The sequence below is a fragment of the Sceloporus occidentalis genome, unplaced genomic scaffold, assembly GCF_023333645.1.
Source record: "Sceloporus occidentalis isolate IW3139 unplaced genomic scaffold, rSceOcc1.0.p SCAF_21, whole genome shotgun sequence".
NCBI classification, from domain to species: domain Eukaryota; kingdom Metazoa; phylum Chordata; class Lepidosauria; order Squamata; family Phrynosomatidae; genus Sceloporus; species Sceloporus occidentalis.
Window position 1 is genome coordinate 4444439 of NW_028317001.1, and position 24858 is coordinate 4469296.

Genomic DNA, 24858 nt, shown 5'->3' on the forward strand with positions numbered 1-24858 from the left:
TATTGACTTTTTAAAAGGATTTTAAAAATATTTAAAGATTCTTCTTTTCAAATTTCAAATTTAATATTATTTTATTCCAGTACTGTTTTGAAGATGGATGATAAATAGAGGGAATTAAACACAATTCATTGTGGAACGTTTGACAAAAGCAATCCCCAGAAATGCTAAAAATGAAGCTGACCATAACTTTGTCTTTCGCTCTGCATAAATCTATTGGGGAATTTGGTATTTGCACCTTACCAAATGAATTTCAACTCATCCACGGCTCTTGAACTAATGTGTGGATTTAATATTATTCAGCTTTGCACCGGATTTGACAGTTCTCCGAATGTCAGAACACATTTCTTGGCGTTTTAAATGGATCTGAAGGCACACTTAGATGTATTCTGGGGATAAACACACATTTTAAATAAGTATTGAAATATTTCCTCCCCGCTTTGTAAAAAATGTAGTGTAATTCAGGAACGAAACGAAGTGAAAAAGAATAAGGGGCTAGCATTGTCAAATGTCTCATGATGAATTGTGTTTAACTCCCTCTATTTATCATCCATCTTCAAAACAGTACCGTAATGAAATAATATTAAATTTAAAGTATTAGGGCCAGTCCCTAATAATTAGTGTGGTCTCTTGGGAAAAGTGGCATCTTGTCTGGGGTCGAACAGGAAGGATACCTGGATCTACTGGGATGTTCCTTGGTGAGCTGAATATATTAGAAAGGGTTTCCAACTTTTCTCCGTCGTTGAACAATTCCCTGAACAATACTGTCCCACTCTTCATTTATACCTCCGAAAAGGAGAGGTTTTAGGGTAACTAGATCCGTGTATGCAAGTGTTTTGTTATTCGGAACAACATCCTGGGCTGAGTGTTATTATTATGATCTCATAATGCATACATGCTTTTTTTCGCACTCAGTTCTGGTTTGTTCAGAGTTGTAATAAAGTTGCTCACGTTAGCTTTAGAGATTTAAATAAAGCCTTTTCTCTGCTCTCTCTTTCTCTCTGTGTGTGGTGTCTCCCTCTCTCCCCCACCAAGGAAAACTGAACAGTCAAGAGACGTACAACAATTTCACCAACAATAATCCCGGGAACCCTCGCCTTTCTCCGCTTCCGAGTCTGACGGTGGTGGTCCCTCTCGCTCAGATCAAGCAACCCATGACTTTAGGAACGATCACCAAACGTACCGGGTGAGTAACATTATTTTGAATGACGCTTCTCCCTCCCTCTCTCTCTCTTTCTCTCTCTCTGTCTCTCTGTCTAGTTTTCATTTTGGAATCATAATCTTTTGGGAGCAAATTCGTGATGAGTCTCACCACCTCCATTTTGCAGAGGAAGCCCGCAATTCCGCATGCCTTTTTCTTAAAAGGAAGCTTCCTTTTGGTGCATGCCGCAAAGAAAAGAGTAGAATAAAGAAAGCAAACACTCAAATAACCCCGGGGCGTCTCAAAATCAGATCTGTAAATATTTGTCCACAATCCCAAAATTCGTCCTTCTTTTTTAGTTATTTGTTTTTTCCTTTCCCGACGGCTCGTTTTTCTCTAAACCATCCGAGAGATTTCCTTTTCTGCTTGAAATCGGAGGTAGTTAGTAACTCAACCCGAGGATTTCCTGCTATGTCACGGCTGGTATGTTTTCTAGCCGTTTAATAAAACATGGCATATGCATGATGGAGTTTATGGTTCTGAGTTTTTCCACTTCTTCAATGATTGTTTTTCAAACGTTACATTACCTGTTTCATTTTTCTTCATTCCTCTTACGTTGGCCTCTCTTACGTTTGCCGTCCGTCCCTCGGAGCTTGGTGAATGTGGCAGACTTAATAAAAGCCGTGGTCGCAGCAAATGCATTTAATCGGTGTCATCCCGACCTCTCAGGATATTCACTTTCCCAGATTGATTTTAAAGACCCGTTGGAGGAGCAACGCTAAAATAAAATGGCAAGCCATTGAAGCAACAGGATAACCAAAGAACAATGTTCAGTAGTGTTTAAAATAATAGTTGACAATAAAACAAGTATTAGAACACTGTTCAAATAAATTGCAGTGGGAAATATGGTTCAAGGTCTATTTAAAAAGCCAACAATAAGGGATTTTACCTTCTTGGGGAAGATATTTCACAGATGGGGGGTTACCACAAAGAAGGCCCTGTCCTTGGTACTTACTTACCTGATATCTCCAATTAGTAAACCCAGGAAACAGGGCCTCCGGTTTGATTTTAGGGTGCAGGTAGTTACACATTGGAGTAGGCAGCCATTCTGATAAACACTGGGGTGCATTTCGCCCTTAGGTTTCCTTTTGTCAGTGTGTGCCAATCCATGCCCCAGACATACTGACTGGTCACCATACATCAGTGAAAGTCAGGCAGCATGTTAGAGATTTAATTGAAAATATTATACTATGAAACACGTTTTTAAAAAGCCCATGGTGAAACCTCTCTCCCTCTGCAAAACTGTCATCGTTGACCTCAGAGAAGAAGAGCATTGGTTACATCCGTCTGTACCGAGATAGTGTTTTCAGACAATGTTCCATCTTAGGCTTTTCGGCCCTAATAAAATAGATGCATCGTCTCGACCATCAGGCACAACAAACCCAACCTATGGGGTTACCAGAAAAGAGAGATGTGAAGTGTAATTAAATACTAATTTGCAAGAGCAGACAAATAATATAAAATGACCAGGCCTATGTCACACGAAGGCTTCCCCAAATGTTGCCTTGATCTGTTTACTATGCTGATCTATATTTATTTGTCTGGAAACTGGGATGTCCTCTTCGTTGTCCCTATGCACTGAAAATGAACAAGGAATTGAGGAGTGAACAGAAAATCTCTATTTAGTTTGCAACCTTTGAAGGAAGTTGAGGCTGTAGCAGGAAGGTGGGAGGAGGAGATAGGAACCGGGACATTTTAAAGCACTGTCAAATAAGTAATGAAGAAGACCTTCAACCCCGTCTGTTCCAAAAAAAAGACCAAACTGATGGTGGCAACCATCTGTGTGCAGACCAGACCTTCCTTATTGCCTCTCCATGTTTGAACATTTGATCGTTTTTTAATGCTAGGAGCATGTGATGGTGAAGATTTCATTCTCCGTGTCGGTGCAGAAGTGCAATATGTGCGTTCATCAGTATTAAGATCACATATCCAGAAACTGTCCCATTTTTGCAAAGGGAATCTGGATTAATCCTCTACCATCCCATTTTCCCAGCAGCTTTAAAATGTCCCAGTTCCTCTCTCCTCCTCCTGCCTTCGTCTTATATCTTCAACATCCTTCAAATTCCTAAAACTGAATTTGAAGTGCAAAGGTTGTCTGGAGCTGAGCGGAATCATGCCTTTCCCTGAAGACTCAGACAAAGCAACCTGCTGCATCCTCTCCTCAGTTGTCTCTTCTTCCTTTAAAACCTTTGCAACTTGCTTACTTCAGGAACATAAAACACACTTTGCAGAAATAATTCTGCTGGCCTAAAATGGTCACGTTTGGTATTTTAAAACCCACTTTGTTTGACAAACAGAGAATCATAGAATCATAGAGTTGGAAGAGACCACAAGGGCAATCCAGTCCAACCCCTTGCCATGCAGGAAATCCAAATCAAAGCATCCTCAGCAGATGGCCATCTGGCCTCCGCTTAAAGACCTCCAAGGAAGGAGATGCCACTACACTCCGAGGGAAACTGAATTTCTGTTCCAAATGTGCAAATGTTTGGTTGCTTCATTGCACTCAGAATTTCAATGTCCTCAACTGTAAGGGATACCTGAACTCTTGAGAAACCGCTTTGGTTTTAGCAGTTTATTAAGCACAGGCCAAACGAAATGAAACAAAGCCACGCAGAATAAAAAACGAGAGAAACCGTCAACATCCACAAAAGAGAGAAAAATATTTTATCTCCTTTAGTTCTTTGTAGTATCAGACATACAGAAACCATTCCCATAAAAGAACTGAGACCAGGAATACGATACTGTACATAGTCTTCCATAAAAGTATTCCTGTTATGTAATTTTTAGAAATCATTTTGGAGGCGTAACTATATTTACTTTGTTTTATTATACTAAAAGAAGATATTCATAGGCTAGTTTTTCACACACACACACCCCGAAATTATCAGTTTCCCCATTTTTCCAAGGGAAAAAGGTCTTGGGGGGGGGATTAAAAAACAAACCTATACATGACAAACCTAGCTTTTTAAAACCGATTTTCCCCCTCCTGGGCCTTTGCATCTCTACCTGCATGACTCATATTGGACTCTGTTGTGATAAATAGGCTGCTGTTCCTTGTCCAATTGAGATAAACAAGTATTTTACAAGGTCCCAAAAGTCTTATTGTAATTATTGCTTAATATTTTAAAGCCTTTCCCTATCTTTTCCCCTTTCCCCTGCTTAAAAATGGTCATGGGGGTAGTTTAGGAGTTCATACAAAGACCTCTGTCTGAAAAGAAAACAACATTGGTGCCAAGTTTTGTTTTGATATCTAGGTCCGTTTCAGTTTGCCATACATTTTTGCATTTCCACCACCACCCACCCCCCAAATTGAGAGCAGAGAATGAGCTAAGGAACTGCAATTGCAGTTGTTCGCTATGCGATTGTAGCTGTAGCAGTGCTTGAACATCACAATGTCACGGGATGTGCGTTGCAAGCAAGAGGAGAATCTGGTAGATGGGCTGTGCCACTCTAAGGCTGTATCCGCACTGCAGAAATAACCCACCTTGCCACCGCTTTCGCCCCCATGGCTCAATGCAGCTGACATTCTGGGACTTGTCATTTCGTTGTGTCTCGGAGAGCTGCTGCACAACAAGCTACAGCTCTGACAGTCCCATAGCATTGAGCCATGCCAGCGAACGTGGTGCCAAGCTGGAGCCTAAATAGCAGGGAAGGGGATCATATTTTGGATTCCTAAGGAACGGGGAGAGAATACAAGAATTTATGTAAGGTTTTCATGCCTCACCTTTCAGCCAAAAAGGCTTCCGGAGCAGTTCTAGCTTGCAAAAGGGAACACCGACTCTCCTCCGACCCCTGAAGGGTAAAGGATGGGAAGAGAGGGATTTGGACAAAAGGAAAGTCTCAACTGCAGTTGTTATAGGGCCAGCTAGGTGAGTCACTTGAGGTAGCCAAGACATTCGAGAAGGAGAGCCAAAGGCAGAGGAATGGCCTCTCCTCCACACAGAAAGCCATTATAGCTGGGAGCACACTGGTGCAGAAGTGTTGCCCCTGATGCTTTTCTAGTTTTTAATTTTTAATATTGTATTACATGGGATGGTGGTAGGATGCTGGTGTTAGCCAGCATCCGACCACCACATGCTGCTGTATGTCGAAATGGAGGTTGGGCAGCATGTAGCTGACAAGCCATATACCGCCCATGGCTGTGTTTGAAGCCCCTGATACTCCCTTTGCTGAATTAAAAATCCATTTTTATACTGGGAAGCTGTACCTTATTCTACTGTGGGCCCTTGGTATCAGCCAGGCTTTGGTTCCAGGACCCCCCGATGGATACCAAAGTCCATGGATGCTCAGATCCCATGAAATACAATGGCATAGTAAAATGGTGTTCCTTATATAAACTGGCAAAATCAAGGTTTGCTTTTCTGGAATTTATATATTTTAATATATTTTCAAGGTGTGAACGGTTGGATCCATGGATACGGAGGGCCGACCATAAATGTTGCTCCCAAAAATGGTTTCGGCACAACCAGAAATATTACCCCCCACTACCACTTCCGCTTGGCACTGTGCTGCTGAAATTGGATGGTATGTAGCAGAGGGAGGGAATAGGGTCTGCAGGAGGATCTAGGGATCGAAACTACATTCTCAGACCTGCTAAGGTTGCCCAACCTAGGCCTAGACCAAGCCCTCCATCATGGCATCTCAACTTGGGTTGCCAAACAGACAAGTTAAGCCCGAAACCTCACAGTCATTGTTTGCCTCTTCCGTGCATGTTCTGCCTTCTTTCAGCACACCCTCTCTCTGCAATCTGCTGTTACATTTCTCTCTCTCTTTCTTTGTGTGTCTCTGGCTCTCTGGAAAGCCTTGTACAGAAAGGACTTTTTTTTGTCTAGCTTGTCTCCCTCTGCCATTTCCGTGGCTTTAGCTCCTTCCTCGAAGGGTGGAGAAGCAAACGCGGATTCAAGGGGGAGCTCTCCTTGATCGCCGGCTCACACAATCTCTGGTGTTTGCTTAAGAAGCCACAGAGCTGAAACACCTTGGCTTCTCCAGGCTTCACCTCGACAGGTTTGAATACGGTTGACTTCACCCTCTTGCCTTTGGAGACAGGCTAGTTAAATACTGCCCCGCTTCCTGTAATCTTTTGAAGATCTTTCAGGTTCTTCCAATGCTCGAGTTGTCATCTTTCAACGTCGAGGAGGAGCAAGAAACATCCCGGATGTTGGGTTGTTGAGCTTCTCCCTTTCTCTTTCCAGTCTATATCAAGCAGCTCCACTTCGCACATCCAGGCACCAATGCACATAAACCAGCACTGTATGTATGCATAGCCCTTGGCTTGCAGAAGAGCACAATCTGCAAATACTTTGACCCAGCAAGGGCTGGTGCCATTGTACAACCCTTCGAAGCCATGAGGGTCAAACGCTAGGACTTTCTGATCTGACAGTGTTTTGTATAAATGCTTTAGGCTACAATCCTATGTTTATTGATTAATTAAATCTTTAAAATCTTTTTCTCCGTGGAGCATGCCAGCATATGTGGCTCTCTTCCTTCTGGTTGTTGTTGTGCCGTCAAGTCATTTCCAACTTACGGCAACCCTAAGACGAACCTGTTACGGGGTTTCCGTGGCAAATTTCCTCAGAAGGGTTTTGCCATTGCCATCCTCTGAGAGAGTGTCACCCAGTGGGTTTGCATGGATCTGTTCCTGCCTATCTGCAAAGAGATCTTGTAACACCTTTGAGACTTAATTGCATGTAAGAAGTTGTAGCAGAAGCTTTCGTAGACCTTCCTGGACACCTGCTCTCTCCTTGCATCTGAGAAAGTAGACCTTGTCTACAAACCCTTCTGCTACAAATTCTTTCAAAGGTGCCACAAGATCCTTTTATATACAGATATCCCAGACTACCATGGCTGTGTCTCTGGATTCTTCCTGCCCATGTTATTCCCACAGTATCCTTGGGAGGTAGGCACGGCTTTTGCAACAGCCCCGCGAGAGTAAGTGGCCCAAAGTCACCCAGTATGTTTGTGACTTTGGGAGGAACTTAAACCTATATCTTGTTGTTGTGTGCCTTCAGATTGTTAAGGTCGTGGGGCTTTCTTGACCAGATATGTTCATAGGAGGTTTGCCATTGCCTTCCCCTGAGGCTGAGAGGATGTGACTTGCCCAAGATCACCCAACGGGTTTCATGGCCAAACTAGGAATCAAACCCTGGTCTCCAGAGTCCTAGTCCAACCTTCAGTCCATGCTGGCTGTCATGAACCTATATCTACTGAACTCAACGTATCTTGATTCTGGGTAGACATTGCAGGGTTTCATTGTCCTATTGGAATCAATACGACTTTAAAGCATTTGTGTTTTCCTGGATCATACCCCTATTAAAAGCAGCTAACCACCCCCACTATATGGGGACAACTGGCATAAGCAACTCAAAATCCATACCAAAGAGCAGTCTCCAAAGAAAGCGATTTAAAGCTGCAACGCAAATTCTGTTGCTTGTCCAAAAGGCAGTGCGCGGTGTGAAAAAGAAGTGGGGCTGCATAAGAACAGTCCCGATTCTGCCGAGTCTGAGGCTTCGGAGGAGCTGTGGCTGGTGGATTGGGCCCACTGACTGGAAGGAGGAGGGAGAAAAGAGTCTCTTTGTGGAGCAAAGAACGAAGTGGAACGCCGATGTTCCCTGAAGCCTGACGAGACCTAAAATGGCCAAATTGAGACAGCAGCCTTAACTTAAGCCTCCAGGGGGCAAAGCGTGTGTTTAACATATTTAACATCTGCCCTCCTATTTCTCGAAACACAGAGCAACGCAGCCTGCAATGGGAAGACAGGACAGGGACCATCTGCCTGGCTCTGAGAAGTGGAGGGCGCGTGGATTACCACAAATGGCAAAAGACAGATGTATTTACACCTACGTGGGCAACACCTTGAAGCGCTGCTCTGAGGAAACATGCCCCCCCTCCTCTCTCTCTGCCCGTCTCTGGAAGCAGCTGCCCATCCTTTGGTTCCTGAGCATCAGTCATGAGAGAAGGGCTTGCAACCCCACCGGATTTGCACCACTGGCTCCTGTTCAGCAGCCATTGAGGGGAGGAAGAAATACAATTGCTCTTTCCTTTCTCTGTTCACCTTTTCAAGTCTCAACTCAGTCAGGGGGTACCCAAGGAGTGCAAAACTGAAAAGGTGATGCCAACCTAAAAGCATACGTTCTGACAGAGCAGACCCACCATTAGGTATGAAATCCTAGCAGAGACTATAGGGCAGCAATGGGTGCCTTGTTGTTATTCCTTATGGACTCCAAGGATATTCCCCTCCATGGGCGGACAAAGCTATGTGTGCCACATGGCCTGGCCTGGACCCCCTAATTTTAAAAAAGGATCTTGCCGAACCTTGGAGACTAACTGGGCAAACATGGAGCTCTTCTCTCCCCTCAAGGGATGCTGTACAGGTCTTACAAACTCAGAGCAACCATGACTTCCTTGACTGAGTCTCTTTTATTGTTATTGTTAACCACCTTCGAGTCGATCTCGACCCATGGCGACCCTGTGGATGAGATACCTCCATGCATCCTTATCCCCCACTGCTTTGCTTAGTTCCTGTAAATTCGTATCCCTGATCTTCTTAATATCCATCCATCTAGCATGCAGCCTTCCTCTCTTTCGACTTCCTTCCGCCTTTCCTGGCACTATTGTATTCCCCAATGAGTTGTGCCTTCTCATGTTGTGACCAAGATAAGACAGCCTCAGTTTGGTCATCTTGGCTTCCAGGGAGATTTTTGGCCCGATCTGTTCAAGAACCCATCGGTGTTTTCTTGGCTGCCCACAGAATCCTTAGCACTCTGACTGAGCCTTCTCTGCCTGTAATGCAGTCTTCCTTTTTTCCTTCTGCCAAGCATTATTGTCTTTTTTAATAAGTCCTATCTTCTCATGAGATGGCCAATCTCAGTTCAGTCATCTTGTCTTCTAGGGAGAGTTCCGGCTCGATTTGCTCTAGAACCCATCGATTGTCTTTTTAGGAACCCATAGTATCCATAGAACTCTCCCCCGGCTCCATGTTTCAGATGAGTTATTTCTACTTCCTATCAGCTTTCGTCACTATCCAGCTTATGCCGAAATCAAAAATACGATGTACGCCAAATCTTTACTTGGAGTTACTCCATCCCTTAAATCATTCTTTGAAAGCGGCTTCCGGTTTGGACGTTCCTTTGGAGGTGGAGTGGCGGCTCTAAAGACCCAAGTCCAAAGCCGGCATTGGATTCCCAGGCCTTGAATCCCAGCCCTGGGAAACGAAACGGTTGTACAAAGCGCAGGCACTGGAATGCTTTTCAGTTGCATTTGTTTTTGCCGTGCGGAAAGAAGAATGCAGATAACACGTTTTTTTGATGTGGGATCTGGCTGAGATGTTATCGTCTCGTGTACGATTTGTTCATAAAATCACTGATATCCGTTTGATCTCTTTTGAACTCTGAAGACTTTAATCCTTTCCAGGACCTATTAGTGGTACAGACACAGATTTTTTTTCTTTTTTTACAAAGAAAAAGAAGAGCAATACCAGCTGAATAGGAAATAACAAGGGGAAACCAAAACCAAACCCTTGAAAGGGAAGGCAAAAATTCAGGCGCTCGGTTTCAAACACGCAGAGTCAATCAAAGGCAACACATTTGAGGAAATTATTTTCACCAACAATGTTTTAGGGGGCTGGATTAGATCTGCGGATTCCAGTCCATAGCATGCTTTATTCCAGTTGGAAGGAAGTTTAGAAAGAAGTGATTTGTTTCCCCGCACTCCTACGGGGCACAACAGAGTGGGTTTTGGAAAGGAAAACAGGAGATGTGACCATATGCCCAAATACTTCCCAGCTATCCCGGATTTCTTAAAGTGCTCCGGAGGTCTCTCCCTTCTGTGAAAAAGAATATAGGAGTTGTTTGTAGTTTATTGTGGCACTAGAGCTCTCTGACAGAGAAGGCTCAATGTCTCACAAAACTATGGCCTGTTACAGACTGCCAAAATAAAGCTGCTTCGGGTCTCTTTGGAGGTATGCTATTTAAATGATGCATGGGTCCTAAGAGTCCGGAGGTCGCGCCAAAGCCACACTCCATTCCTAAGCACTGGAGTGCAACTTTGGTGCAGCTTCCGGATTCTTAGGACCCATGCATCATTTAAACAGCATACCTGCAAAGAGACGCCAAGCAGCTTTATTTTGGCAGTCTGTAACAGGCCTATAGTTCCCAGAATGTAGCACTGAGCCACTGGATTATTTCCACAGTGTATTTTGGACCATTGGTCTCAAAACCTCAGCCCTCCAGTTCCCGGAAGTCCCGGTCAGCGTGGCCTATAATCGGGGATTCTGGGAGCTGTGGTCCAAAACATCTGGAGGACCAAAGTTTGGGAACCATTGCTTTAAATCAACAAACACTGACCGTGGAAATATAACAGTAAGGCACTGAAACAGCAACAGGAAATCTCAGATACACCAAATACGTTTTATAAAAAGGGATCTTGCAGCCCCTTTGAGAAAGAAGCAAAAGCTCGTGCTACAACTTCTTTCGCACAGTTAGTCTCAAAGCGGCTGCAAGATCCCTATGAATGCTGATATTCCGGACTAGCACCGCTGTGCCTCCGAATTCAGTTTTTAAAAAAGTGAGAGGTTTTGTAAGAGCGCATAGGTCAGTGGTTCCCAACCTGTGGGTCGGGACCCCTTTGGGGGTCGCATGACCCTTTCATGGGGGTCGCCTAAGACCATTGGAAAACACCTATTTAATTACAGTTATGAAGTAGCAACGAAAATAGTTTCATGGGTTTGGGTCACCACAACCTGAGGAACTGTATTAAAGGGTCACAGCATTAGAAAGGTTGGGAACCACTGGCATAGGTAAAGGAATATTTTGCCAGCTTCACAGATAACCAAGGAAGATTAGTCCAACCCATTGGGCAACCAATCGTTGATAAACTAATAATACTAATTTTTAGATTTTGGGTAGTCTTTCCCTCCTCTTTCCCTGAGAGTTTCAAAAAGTTCAAATGAATCCATCATTATATATATATATATCTTGGGCTGAAAATAGCAGTAATCTGTTGTGTGCACACAGTGAAGCCAGTGGCTGTTGGACAGCTCTCATGGTTTCTTTGGCTTGACATTGCTGTGTTATTGTCACCCAACAGAGCCATCTGGTGCTGTCGATTCGAGGATGGGTTCTCTTGTAAAATTTGTACACTGTCCTTTTTTATTAATGCACACTGAACCACGACATGTGTGAAGCAGCCCAGAAAAACGTGCTCAGGGGGTGATGCCTGACATGAACCGCCATGGCAGACCTGTTCCCGGTCGTATTTCAGTCAACCTTTTGCAAACAGTTGGCTTTCCTTCTTCCCCCCACCGCTGCTGAAAAGGAGGCTGGGTTGGGGGGGGTCATTCGCCTCCCCTTCCCCATCTCCCCATTTTAACAGATGTCAAACAAAGTTTCGTTTTTGGCTTCGGTTTCATTATTTCTAAGCCTTGTCAGCCAGGCCTGAGTGCTTTTGTGCTTTCCACATCTAACAATATTCTGTGCATGGACAATCCACGTGCCTCTTGCAGGTTAAACAGTCATGCAGCATTGTGCACCATTGATCGTGGTTTCCTACCTTCCAGTTTTATTTTCGGTTTGGCAGGGATGATCCCAATTATTGTATATATTCATGTATAAGTGTAGATATTTGAGTCACAAAACGGATCCAGAAACCATGCACAAATCTGCAGTGTGAAATGCGGAATGTCCAACCGAAGTCCCAAATGTGTGATGCATAAGCACAATGCATGACCTTACCATACGCACAGCTTCGCTTCTGCTACGATCAGAGGAACATGTCTGTTGCAGTGTGGCAAATAATGCGTCCTGCAAAACTACGCATGCATATAGCAGAATGGCAGCCTTAGTTCCCAAGCTTTCAAGCACAAGCATAAGGACTAGAAACTTCCCACCCTCAAAAAAAAAACCACCCCGCTGCGACATTCTGCCAATTTCTTTGTGCTTTTGCTGCATGCGCTCCAGATCAGTTATGTTGCTGTGGTTTCCCTTTGGTGCCGAAAGTTATAAATCTATACTTTAAAAAAGGAGAAGGCATGTTGGGGGTAGCTAATGAGGCAGCCTTCTCTGCTTTCTCCTTTTCTCTCCATCTTCTTATTCATGCGTGCGCAGTAAGATGTTGTGGAGGCAGCTGCCATTTACTTTGCCCTGTTGTACATCTTGCTTTGTTGGCGCACAGCTACAGTAGTAGCATTGACTAAAGTAGATTCCCATTCGTTCCCCGCTCAAGTATTATCCCACTGTTTACTGCTGCAGTTTGGACACAAAAAGCTGGGTATCTCCAGCCCTCTTTCACTATCCTCCCAACGCTGCTAAAATAAGTTCTAACCAGGCAGAGGATGACGAAAAAGAAAAGCTGGGTTGGGCATAAAATGACTTTGTAAAAAGAAGCTTCTTTGTCAGAGGAAGAATTATATTGACAGTGTGGGAAGAATAGAACACAGTTAGCCCTCTCTATCCATGGATTCTGCATCCACAGATTCCACCATCCATGGCTTTGAAAATGTCCCCCCATTTTAAATAATATTCCAGAAAGCAAACTTTGATTTTTGCCATTTTATATATGCCATTGCGTACAATGGGACTTGAGCATCCACTGATTTTGGTATCCACGCGAGTCCCCAGTGGATACCAAGGACCCTTTGTACATAAGAAGAGGGTTCAATATGAGTGTTTCCGGGAGTGTCCCAGCGTTTCTTGTGCACATTTCTAGCCCTCTTGTTTCCTTGGGCGAGGGAATGCCTTTTTGCATTTTGGAAACTGATAATGTTAATGGTCTGATTTGACACTGTTGCTTGTTGACGTTGACCTCTTCCATCTAATTTCTGTGCATTTCCCCCCTCGTTTCCCACGAAGACCTTACCTGTTTGGAGCAGGATGTTTTTCCATAAAAGCTCCATGGTGAGTTCAGTTCAATCCCAGCATGCCTTCTAATTATTTTGCTGTACTCACTGGACATTATCATAGATTTGCTTTCCTTCTTCTTCTTCTTTTTCTTCTTCTTGTTCTTCTTCCGTTGCATGATCTCATCATTCCATACATGCAAGTGGCATGTGACGGAGGGCAGAGCTAAGTGTGTTTCCCATTTCCTATCCCTGTCATTTGTTGTGACCTGTTGATAGTATTATGTAGTGTGTTTCCCCCAATGCTCCTCCCAGGGCCATCTCCAAAATGGTGGGCCTCCTCCTACCATGGTCCTCTTTGGGCCATCTGCTACTTCCTCTGATCTGTGCTGGGCGACAGGTCTCATAATGCCCCAGAAAAGCTCCAGATTGATGCCACCTCAGGAGCTTCATGAGAAATTGAGATGCCGCCTCCCTTACACTGAACCAGGGGAAACACCTGGACATGGATGGAGGGAATCAGACATCAGTAATGGTCCCTCTTTGCTGCCCAAGAAGGTCATCTGGCTACACCAGGGTCCTTCCAGAGGAGGTTTTTCATATGCTGCAATTTTCCTTGTTTATTCCCACAATTTCACCAGGCAAAGTGTGGTTTACACTACGTTGTCCTCCCATATTTTATCACTCGCTCTTTGAGCTTTCCTCAAGAACTCCATTGAGAAAGACCAAAACAGAATAGCGACACAATGTCTATTGATCTAGGAGCTCTCCAGGCTCTCCTTCCCACTACCCCATCATAGCTGGCCACGCGGAGCATTTGTGGAAGCACAGAACACAGTAACCATGTATCACACATCTCCATAAACTACCCGTTGGTGGAAAAAGGGTAGAAACCTGACCTGGATTTGTTCTTTTTGACAGCAACCACATGTTCTCCCTCACACTTAGTTCTGCCCTTAGAACTGTCAGGCCACCGTCCTCTGTTATCCTCTGTGGCTGTTTCTTCCTTGGGCATTTCTTGTATTCATGGGTGGCCTGAATCATTGCCCAGATAGCTTTTGACATGATTCGGGGCGTCTTTTTTAGCTGTGCTACTTAAATTCCTTCACTCCAACTCAGTCTGTCTGTGATCTTTGGCTGAGGCAGTGTGACAGAGACCTTAAAACATACACAGCATTCCACAAATGAAAACTAGGCTAAGCAACATCAGACTGTGGTTATGACGGCCAAAGTTATTAATGAAGAAGAACATACAAGACTGTGGAGGAAAGTGGGAGGAGGAGAGAGAAACTGGGACCCTTTAGAAAGCGTAACAAGTGGGAAGCCTCTATCTTTAACTTCACTGAAATGGAGGTAGACCAATCCTCTCCTAGCTCCCTTGGATGCTCCTAGGAGTAGCAACTCAGCCTTTGAAAGGGTTTATGGGGACTTTCCCAGCTGGTACACAGTGCAAAAATGAACCAAGAGAAGGATAGATCCAGTCCGCAAGGGAGTGGAGGCTTCCAGGGCGCCTAATTCTGCATCACGGCCAAGTCTTTTTGTGACAGAGGAATACTCCTCTTCTAGTTTTGCATAATGCAGTATGCTCAGCGAAATAGTTTATGGCAACCTGTCTCAAACTTTTTATCCCCGAACAACCCTTGAAATGATTTTCAGGTCTCAAGGAACCGCTGGATGAAACTTATTATTATATCTACATCTTAACAAAGTTTATTTCTCCCGCAATCCCAATCTCTTGGAGAAGCCCTAGCAACCTCATGTGGAGCCCTAGGGCTCCTGGTTGAGAAACCTTGGTTTATTATGTTCTTCCCCCTAAAAATGGAAGGAGATGTGGGGTTGGAGAGAGATTGCACCAAAGTGGTCGCCCGGAAGTCTGTGAGCCAAACCAATCTTTCCCCTTGTGCACTCTGCATTACCCCCCATGCTTACTACAAGGATTATTGAGATGTGAGGAGCTTGGAGCACTCGAAATGGTCATCCAGTGCTATTACTATTTTTTATTAGAGTGTTCTTGTTAGATGCAGCGGGCCCTCTTTCGTTTCATTAAAGGAAAAGAAAAGCTTGAATGTGGATTGCTTGTCAAAGACCCATCCGTGGCTTGCACTGGGGGACATCAGTAGAGATGCTCCTCGCATCCGTCAGAACAAGCACATTCCCATGTCAACCAGGGATGACGTTGGCCCGAGCCAAGATTAAAAGCTCTAGATTAAAGTGACGAATATATGGAATGTAATAGACCTTAAATCATGGAATATGCGCTCGCGAAAGTCTCTTGCGGTCCGTTTGATGCCGCGATTATAGCGCTTTTGAGCAAAATGAAGCCCTGTTTGCTTTTGCAGCAATTGAGGGGGCAGAATTAAGAACTACAGGGGATGTGATTTGATTTGATTTGATTTTTTCAAGCCTGCATACTGTTTTCATTAAGATCTTAATGAGACCTAAAATAATGTCAGCAAAATTGAGCGTAGATTTATCTGCTCTGTTTGCTTGTGCTGAGTCAAAGAATAATAACGCAGGGGCTTGTAATTATTTTTGGTAGTTGATTTTTTAAGCTTGAAAGAAACCACTAAAAAGAAAGCTCTTGGAGGAGGAATTTGGAACGGAGCTTAGTTTTGGAGGGGGGGGGAGAAAGTTCATTACGGATTTGCCGAAGACAGGGTTGTGAATGAGCCGTGGGTATGTTTCGGCAAGAAGACTAGTGCCAGAAACCATTGGGGAGTGTGCGCATCCTAAAGAGAATGAATGGAGATCTGCACAAAGGGGCAGCAGCTATGTCAGTGAGACGATCCTCCATTCAGCAGGTCCTCCATTCAAGCTTTTGCATCTCCAAGGAAGATTGAGAACACTCCCCCAAATACATGACCATTCATGTAGATTTGCGGACAGGGTACCATACCTTCCAACATTTCACACATCAAACTGGGGGTTAATAAAACACATGGGACCAAGCAACATCGGAGGGAGGCTAGGATGACCAAAGTTATGAATCCAGAAGAAGAAACAAGCTAGGAGAGGCTGCAGCATTTTGCTTTTGCCTGAGCCTACTGGGAAGAGCAAGACTTCACCCTCACTTAAATTATAACATTTTCCTATATAGATTTCATGTTGGTGGTGCCTACACTGCCGTTGTCAAATCCATGTGCAATTGTTTTATGTATCATTTCCTATCCTAATATTCTCTCCCCTCTCCCAGGCCTGCTGACTATGCTGAATATGCTTAAAACAAAGATAATATCCCCGGTCGCCCCCTTCTCCCTTCCTCACTTAGCGTTTAACCACAAGAGTAATCGTGTTTTACAAGGCTGCCTTTTTTCTGTCTACAAAACATCATTCTTGAACTGAAAATGTTTTGGCACTGGAAGCCAGGGCTTCAGTGTGCGCCGAGGAAGACGTTTGTTTTAAAGACTTGGTGTAAATAGAACATACTTTATTCCATTTCCTTGAAAGCTGTTTAGGCCTGTGTTGTGAAAAATCATACGTCTTTGGGCTGTGAGGGCTTGGGAAGCGATTTGGTCGGAGTGACCTTTCTCCTTACTGTCAGCTCCTGGTTTACTGTAGGAGATGTAAAGAATCCACCCATCCTCTTACTAAGGCTGTGTGCACTTTCTAGAATCATAGAATCATGGAGCTGGAAGAGACCACAAGGGCCATCCAGTCCAACCCTGTGCCATGCAGGAAATCACAATCAAAGCATCCCCGACAGATGGCCATCCAGCCTCCGTTTGAAGACCTCCAAGGAGGGAGACTCCACTACACTCCGAGGGAGTTTGTTCCACTGTCGAACAGCCCTTACTCTCAGGAAGTTCCTCCTAATGTTGAGGTGGAATCTCTTTACCTGCAGCTTGCATCCATTGCTCCGGGTCCTAGTCTCTGGAGCAGCAGAAAACAAGCTTGCTCCCTCCTTCTGGTTTTCGAGTGGCGTTAAAGTGTCTGTCCATATGTTCAGGAGTCAGATTGTTTCATCCTTGCATGGCAAATGAGACAACTTTTAAAAATATATCCTCTTGATTCAAGCTAGACATTAAAAAAAAATTGATCTAGTGCAGTGATCCCAAACTTCAATTCTCCAAGGGTTTTGGACTTCAGCTTCCAGAAGCTCCAACCAGCTTGGCCAACGGTCAGGAATTTGGGGAACAAAGTCCAAACATCAGGAGGACCAAAGGTTGGGAACCACTGATCTAGAGGAAAATAGGAGAGGTGGGAGGATAGACCCCCCAAAACCCCAGTATGTTTCTGATCTTGGTTGCACATTGCTGGCAGCTTACTACTCTTAGCTTCTTCCATGCCGGGAGATACCATCAAAGTGCTCCCAACAGATGGCCATCCGACCTCCAAAGAAGAAGACTCCACCACTTTGGGCATTGGCTTGCTTGTCTATCGCTGGTGGTCTCTTCCCCTCCCAGTCAATTCAAACAAATACGTGAAGAAACTAGAAATGCTTTTTGCAAAAACCAGACTCTTTTGCTGGTGTGAACATTTTTTGCGGAGATGTGAGAGATTAAATCACTTCCATTTCCCCAGCTGAGAATCAAGTAGCTGGCATCTCATGTTTCTAGAGGTGATCCCACCGCAGGGTGTGAGATATAGAGGGCTGGGTTCTTTGTTTGACGTGGTGAAATGAACGATAGACCTCTTTAATGTTTGAATTAGGAGAGAGAGAGCAAGGGAGCGCTCTGACTCCTTACTTTTCCTATCTGAGCTGCTGTTTTTTAGAGAGCTGCTGGGTATGTGTGTGGATGTGCTTGGCTAAAATTAGGAGCCGCTGTGTGAATTTGGCTGTTTCATTAAACGGCCCTATAATTTGAACTGTCGAAATGCACAGGAGGCACGCAAGCGCCTGGTAGCGCTCGCCGCGCTCACGTCGCAAAGAGAGCAGGTGTCACTTCATCGAATCACTTCCTTCCTTAAATGCAGGCCTTCGGATTACTTTCAGTCTATTTGTGCAGACTTTCGCACCGTTGCGAGTGAGCGGCTTGACAACCGCCACTTTGGCCTGTAGTAGCTTAGCTCCCTCCTGTAGTATCTTAGTTCCTTTCCCTGTTGCAGTGGTGGGCTTTTGGTTTGTCTGGGGTTTTTTTTTTTTGGCTAAGAGGCTTCCCAGGGTTTCACGCCTTTCCCAACACAGTGTAGTAACACACTCCCTTTGGCAACACTGATATAACATTTCAGACGCAGCCATCCTTTGGGTGCATGTGAATCGTAGAGACCGTGTTGAGTGTGAAGGCGACAACGCACTCTTGTTGTTTCCAGAGTACCAGGTAGTTGCCTCTGGATATCAGGCAAAGACCTTTTAGTTCTAGGAAGCATTTGTTTTATTTTATTTCATTTTCCCACATAAAACAAAACTGTAAATCCATCATTATCTTAATTACACACAGCCTAAAATGGCAAAATCAAGCTTTGCTTTTTGGAGTGTGTGTGTGCATGCGCACGCATGTTCCAAAAAGCAAAGTTTGGTTTTGCCATTTTATAGAAAGGGACGCCATTTTACCACACAGTTGTATACCAATGGGACTTGAGCATCCAAGAGTTTGGTATCCACAAGGGGGATACCAAGACCCCATTGTATCTCAACTTGGTGTTGTTTGGGCTTAAGACTGTGTCCAAATCCAAAAACGCTGCAATGGATTTTTATTTCTCCATTTGAGGTCTAGGAAGTGTGAAGGCATTTTGGTTAAAACACTGGAATAACTACTCTGAGAGCCTTTAGGGATGAAGAGCGGGATGTAAATACTTTAAATAAATACATAAATACATAAATAAGGCACTGTTTACTGAGGCAGTATCATGCCCTGTGGGGAAGGGGCTTTCTGGCTGAGGTAAATTTATCAGCAGGGTGAGCACTTTGGGCAGTTTTGGCGGGAAAAGGGGAATTGTTATGGGAATGAGCTTCTTCTCAGCTGCCTCCTTTTGCATCCATAATAGCGCATACAGGTGCCCACAGACACATCTAATATCTTCTCCAACAATAAGCAGATAGGAGCCTTTACCAGCGAAACCATGGCCTTTTATAGACATCCAAAATAAAGCTGCTTCGAGTCACAGTGGAGGTATGGTGTTTCAATGATGCATGCGTCCTAAGAGTCCAGAAGCCACACCAAAGCCACACTCCAGTCCTTAGAGCTGGAGCGTGGCTTTGGTGCGACTTCTGGACTCTTAGGACGCATGCATCATTGAAACACCATACCTCCACTGTGATTCGAAGCAGCTTTATTTTGGCTGTCTGTAACAGGCCCATGTCACCAAGCATAGAACTTGCGACCTGCGTACAACGCATGCCGCAGGCTCTTTCTGGGCACCCACTTTGTAAAATGGCTTCCCTCAACGTTTTAAGGTGGTTTCCTCATACATTGCCCTATACCTTTAATTAATGTTGCCTTCAACTACTAAGGCCTAGTTAAGCGTGCCCTGTTTCCAAAGAAGCCAGGAAAGAAGAGATTAATAGAGTGTGACATCTTCCTTGCATTTTTGCAGAACGGTTTGGGAGTGCTCCTGGGCCTCGTTCTCGGAGGCATGCTTTTTACCACGTCTCTGTGCATGTGGACGCGGTCTCCCTTTCTCATACTTTTGCATGTTAGTTCGGCTTGGCTTGATGTCTCGCTGTGTGAAAAATGGCTGGGTATTTCTGTTATAATGCAAAAAAAATGGGCAGGGGGGAAACTGCTTATGAGGTCCGACAAGAGAGCTTTCCTCCATACTCCCACTCCATGCTCCCACTTGCAGTTCCAGTTGCCACCCTTGTTGCTTATGGATTTGAAGAATACTCTATGAGTTGCTGATTCCTAACAGAGTCACCGAGCAGTCGATCAAATAACCTAAGCTATTTTTGCCTTATCTGCAGAACATGTTGAAATCACTTTTCCCCCAAATGCTGAGAAGCCACTGTTCTGTCTTTAGGCTTTATCGATTCTTGGTAGTTCTGGGAATACAGTTTCCCTGCTTTCTGTTGAATCTCAAGTAGGAACTTACTTTGGTGGACTACTAAAGAACAAATAGAGTTTGATCTCTGTTTCTCTTCTCTTTTCTCTCTCACAGCAAAACCAAACCAGCTCCTCAAATTTCACCAAGCAAATCTGTGGGAGGAGAATTCTGCGTGGCTGCTGTCTTTGGGTCCTCCAGATCTTGGTTTGCAAGCAATCCGGGTCTAAAAAGAGAGAAAGGTTTGTATTTTTTTGCAAACAGTTGACATGCAAATGACTTGTATAATGACAATGCCTTTACACCTCTATGTTAGACCATTAAGTTAGACTGCAGTATTGACTGCTCTGACTGGCAGTGGCTTTCCAAGTTTCCAGGCAAAGGCTTTTCCTAAATTTCCATGTTCCAACTGCAATTGCTCTGTCCTCTGAGGGAGAGAAGAGCAGCCAGGCATAGCTCCATCATGCCTTGGCCCAAAAGGCTGGTGAGATGCCTTCACCCCATTTTTCAAATGTCATTGTTCTATCCTCAGAGGACGAGAAGAGCAGCCAGACATAGCTCTATCATGCCTTGGCCCCAAAGGTTGGTGAGATGCCTTCACCTCATGTTTCAAATGTCATTGCTCTATCTTCAGAGGGAGAGAAGAGCAGCCAGACATAGCTCCATCATGCCTTGGCCCAAAGGCTTTTGAGATGCCTTCACCTTATGTTTCAAATGCCATTGCTCTATCCTCAGAGGGAGAGAAGAGCAGCCAGATGCAGCGCCATCATGCCTTGGCCCCAAAGGCTGGTGAGATGTCTTCACCCCATGTTTCAAATGTCATTGCTTTATCCTCAGAGGGAGAGAAGAGCAGACAGGCATAGCTCTATCATGCCTTGGCCCAAAGGCTTTTGAGATGCCTTCACCCCATGCTTCAAATGTCATTGCTCTATCCTCAGAAGGAGAGAAGAGCAGCTAGGCATAGCTCTATCATGCCTTGCCCCAAAGGCTGGTGAGATGCCTTCACCCCATGTTTCAAATGTCATTGCTCTATCCTCAGAGGGAGAGAAGAACAGCCAGGCACAGCTCCATCGTGCCTTGGCCCCAAAGGCTGGTGAGATGCCTTCACCCCATGTTTCAAATGTCATTGGTCTGTCCTCAGAGGGAGAGAAGAGCAGACAGGCATAGCTCTATCATGCCTTGGCCCAAAGGCTTTTGAAATGCCTTCACCCCATGTTTCAAATGTCATTGGTCTATCCTCAGAGGGAGAGAAGAGCAGACAGGCATAGCTCTATCATGTCTTGGCCACAGCAGCTTGTTAGAAGCCCTCCTTTCACCTTTTTCTGCTTATTCTGGCCTCAGAGGGAGAGATCTGCTGGACTTAATTCCTGCTCTTCTGCTATCCCCTTTTTCCTTATGTTTCATGTCTTAATGGCTGAAGGGGTATAAATATTACAGACAAAGAAACGGAGATGCCTGGGATTGAACCTGGGATCTCGGTTGCCCTTCCACTGAGCTGTGGTCTTTCCCAACCAATACTAGTTTTTTCACTCTTTCCTTGATTGTGAATTTCATTTTTGTACAGTTCTTGTCCCTGCAGGGAAATACTAATCACGGTTTTTCCAGAAGCAGTTAATTCCGCTTTTGGGACGTTGGCAAGATGTGAGCCATGGCAAAAAGCAAAGCTGCAACCACCAACCTGTTAACTAAACAAACACAAAGACGATCCCACTTCTCCTCTCACCTTCCTCCATCCTTTTGGAAACTCTTAAGAAAATGAATAATTGAGATCATGAGTAATGTTTATATACCTAGTGCCTTCGACAAGCTCTACAGAATAATGTCTGCAAAGTGTGAAAAAGAGAAATTTTCTCTATCTCAAAGAGCGCATGTTTTCATTGCTTTTCCCTTCAATGAACTCTTTGCAGAATAATGTCTGCAATACATGAAATATATATATTTTCCCCTATCTCAAGGAGTGTATGATTTCACTGTTGGTGGAGAGGTAAGATGTTTAGTGGTTAGATGGTGGAAAGAGTGAGGCAAGGATAACACAAAACTGATAGCTGACAGAATAATCATGTGCATTTCTTTAACCCTAAATACAAGGCAGAAATAAATCCTGTTAAGTCGAATCAGGCTTACTTCCAACTAAGTGAGTGTAGAATTTCAGCCAAAAAATAAAATGTATTGAGAACAGTCAAGCGTTTGTATTTAAACAACCTGAGAAATTTAGGGGTAAATGTTTAGATTTTCTCTGCCTGACGGACAGTTGAAAGGTAATTGCTCTAAAATTTATTCTGCTTTCATGATCGTAGAGCTGTGGGAAGTGGGGTTTAAATATACTCCTCTGATTTGTGAAATATCGTTCGTGATGAACAAATCTACTGTTCACGAAAGCGTTTATTATTTGTTCGCAAAAGTGTTCATGTCCTTTGAGACGTACTGTGGATGAAAAGCAATGAGGGAACATCTGGGAATGAATGAAATGACATGAAATATCCTTCAACGTTCTTATTCGTGAACAGATCAGTCCAGACAATTCGTGGTCGAGTCTTTGTACATCATCAGCTGCTACGGGACTCTGGTGGAGCATGTCCTCGAACCCCGGCCGCTCAGCACGGCCCCAAAGATCAGCGATGACACGCCACTGGAAATGGTCACTTGCCCACGGGCCAGCTGGACCCTAGTCAGGTAGCCCACCCTTTCCAAATGTCTGTGCTCATTTCCTTTCCATCCCTCCATTCCTATCCCTCCATTCCTATCCCTCCATTCCTATCCCATCCATCTACTGTTCACGAAATGGGATAGGAATGGAGGGATGGAAAGAAACCCTGATGAGAAGACTCCTGGACCCACGAGAATCATCACCAAACAGTACTTTCTGCACAGGAAGCAGCTTTCTATGTGCAGAAAATGAAATGTATATGCAAGAATGCTATTTTCTATGCAGAAAATGCTGTTTTCTGTGAAAAACAACCACATGGGAATTTTATATCGAATAAGCCCTGAGTTGCGAATAGGCTTGGAAAACTGTAGTCTTCTAAGACCTTCTCTGAGCAGCAAGAAAAGTGTAAAAATTACTCGTCGCTTTCTTCAAGGACAAAATTGGTGACAAATTACATCTCTTTAAGAATGTAAAAACCTGTCAATTCTGTTCTTATTGCATTTTTAGCAACCCACAGGCATTGTCCTATTATGCATATGGCTCTGGTTGCCACATGGCCACTAAAAACCGCCCAAGTAGATGGAAATCTACATCTACGTTAAAAAATATCAATTTTTGAGAAGTAGATGGAAATCTACATCTGCTTCTCAAAAATTGATATTTTTTAATGTTAAACAGTATAAAGAGGCCATGCAGTCTATGTACAAGGTAAATTGTTGCGCTTGGAGCATCACTTATTCCTCTTTTTGGAGGGCAGAAAATGGTCAGTCTCGGGATTCTGGGGGTAACAGGGGGCACAGAAATGTCCCTAGGGGTCACATATGGTCCACTTTGCCCACCTCTAGTATGAACTGATGAACAGTGAGCAAACAGATACTTCAGTCCCATTAGATTTGAGGGATCTACTTCTGTTGGGACTAGCAGTTGGATTTCGGCTTGTGTCTGGCATAATGGTTTGAGTGTTGCAACTCTTGAGACCAGGGTTCGATTCACCAAGAGAACCCACTGGGTGCCCATGGGCAACTCACATGCTCTCAGCCTCCAGGGAAAGGCAATGGCAAACCTCCTTTGAACAAATCTTGCCAAGAAAACCTCGTGATAGGGTCGCCTTAGGGTCGCCATAAGTCGGAAACAACTTGAAGGCACATGACGATAACAATTGCGTCACTTTGCCGAGTTTGCAGCCTAGTTGGAATGGAGGGAGAGGGAGGCGGCAGACAGGTTGGCCCCATGGAAAAGTCCCATGAGCCAGATCAAGCTGAGGAGCTGTCCGCTTGCTCCTTGGTAGCATACCCCATCAGTGCCTAGACCAATTTGTCCCATGAAAATCCCAACCTGGTGCCTTCGGAAGGCCATTTAAAAAAAGAAAGAAAACGAGAATAAAAGAAAAGAGGGATTGCTGCTGGAGAGAAAGGGGTGAAAAAAACCTATATTGTCTGTGCTTTTGACATTTTAAAATATTTTTTTCTTTTGATTGATTTTGTTGAAGAAGGGATAGGCTCCAATCTTCTTCAGCGCTGGCTCATTCCTGGCCTCCACGGATCAATACATGATTTACCAAGTGACTGACGAGAGGCCAGCCCTAATTAAAATGACAACAGGCAGTCTTTCAGGACCAGGATTGTCAAAACAAGCAACTTATAATGGGATTGCAAATTCTGGCTGGATCGATACCCTGTAACTTTGCTCACAAGCAGGTTTTCGGACGCTGTTTGGAGGCATCCCGTCGTCCTGCCATGGTGTGCAACACGTCAGTGCGGGTCTAAACAGCATGTTGTATGGCGGGAAGTGTGGACACTGTGACCCCATCTGGGTGTGGTTTTTCACAAGTTGCTTAAATTGTGGTCACTCGTTTCCCCTTTCCCGTATGCCTATGGGATACTCTGTGCTTGTAGCAAACGACTTTAAATAATTATAAACACTGCACTCTCTTGCATAAATAATTGGGGTGCGATGACACAGATGCTGATTTTTTCGTCCAGCTTAAATATTAATACTCTCGCATTGCTTCCGCAGAACTCCCCAGTGGAATGAACTGCAGCCGCCCTTTAACTTGAATCATCCGCTCCTCCTGGCCGCAGATTCCATGCAGTGTTACCAGTATCTGCTCATTGGCTGTAAGTAGCTTGGGATATTGCCTTTGGCAGGCTCAGCCATGTAAGTCTCAAGGAGCATAGCCTCCAGAATAGAAGCTGTTGTGGTTTGAGTCTTTGGGTGTTGACAATACATAAGGCATGTATGTGTGTCCAAATGAATGGAGGTGCG

At 44.4% G+C, this 24858-nt stretch overlaps 1 protein-coding gene across 4 annotated transcripts in view; it reads left to right on the forward strand.

Annotated features, from left to right (window-relative positions):
- The window catches only part of LOC149301464 (BCAS3 microtubule associated cell migration factor), a 375467-nt gene that overhangs the window by 153371 nt on the left and 197238 nt on the right, over positions 1–24858 (forward strand). For 3 of the 4 annotated variants that reach the window (XM_089484409.1, XM_089484407.1, XM_089484410.1), the window contains 5 exons: positions 1033–1183; positions 13042–13086; positions 20064–20188; positions 22454–22619; positions 24610–24710. In XM_089484409.1, the coding sequence (XP_089340535.1) occupies positions 1033–1183; positions 13042–13086; positions 20064–20188; positions 22454–22619; positions 24610–24710 (588 nt within the window). The remainder of the gene's footprint in view (positions 1–1032; positions 1184–13041; positions 13087–20063; positions 20189–22453; positions 22620–24609; positions 24711–24858) is intronic. The other variant, XM_089484408.1, reaches the window with a different exon arrangement.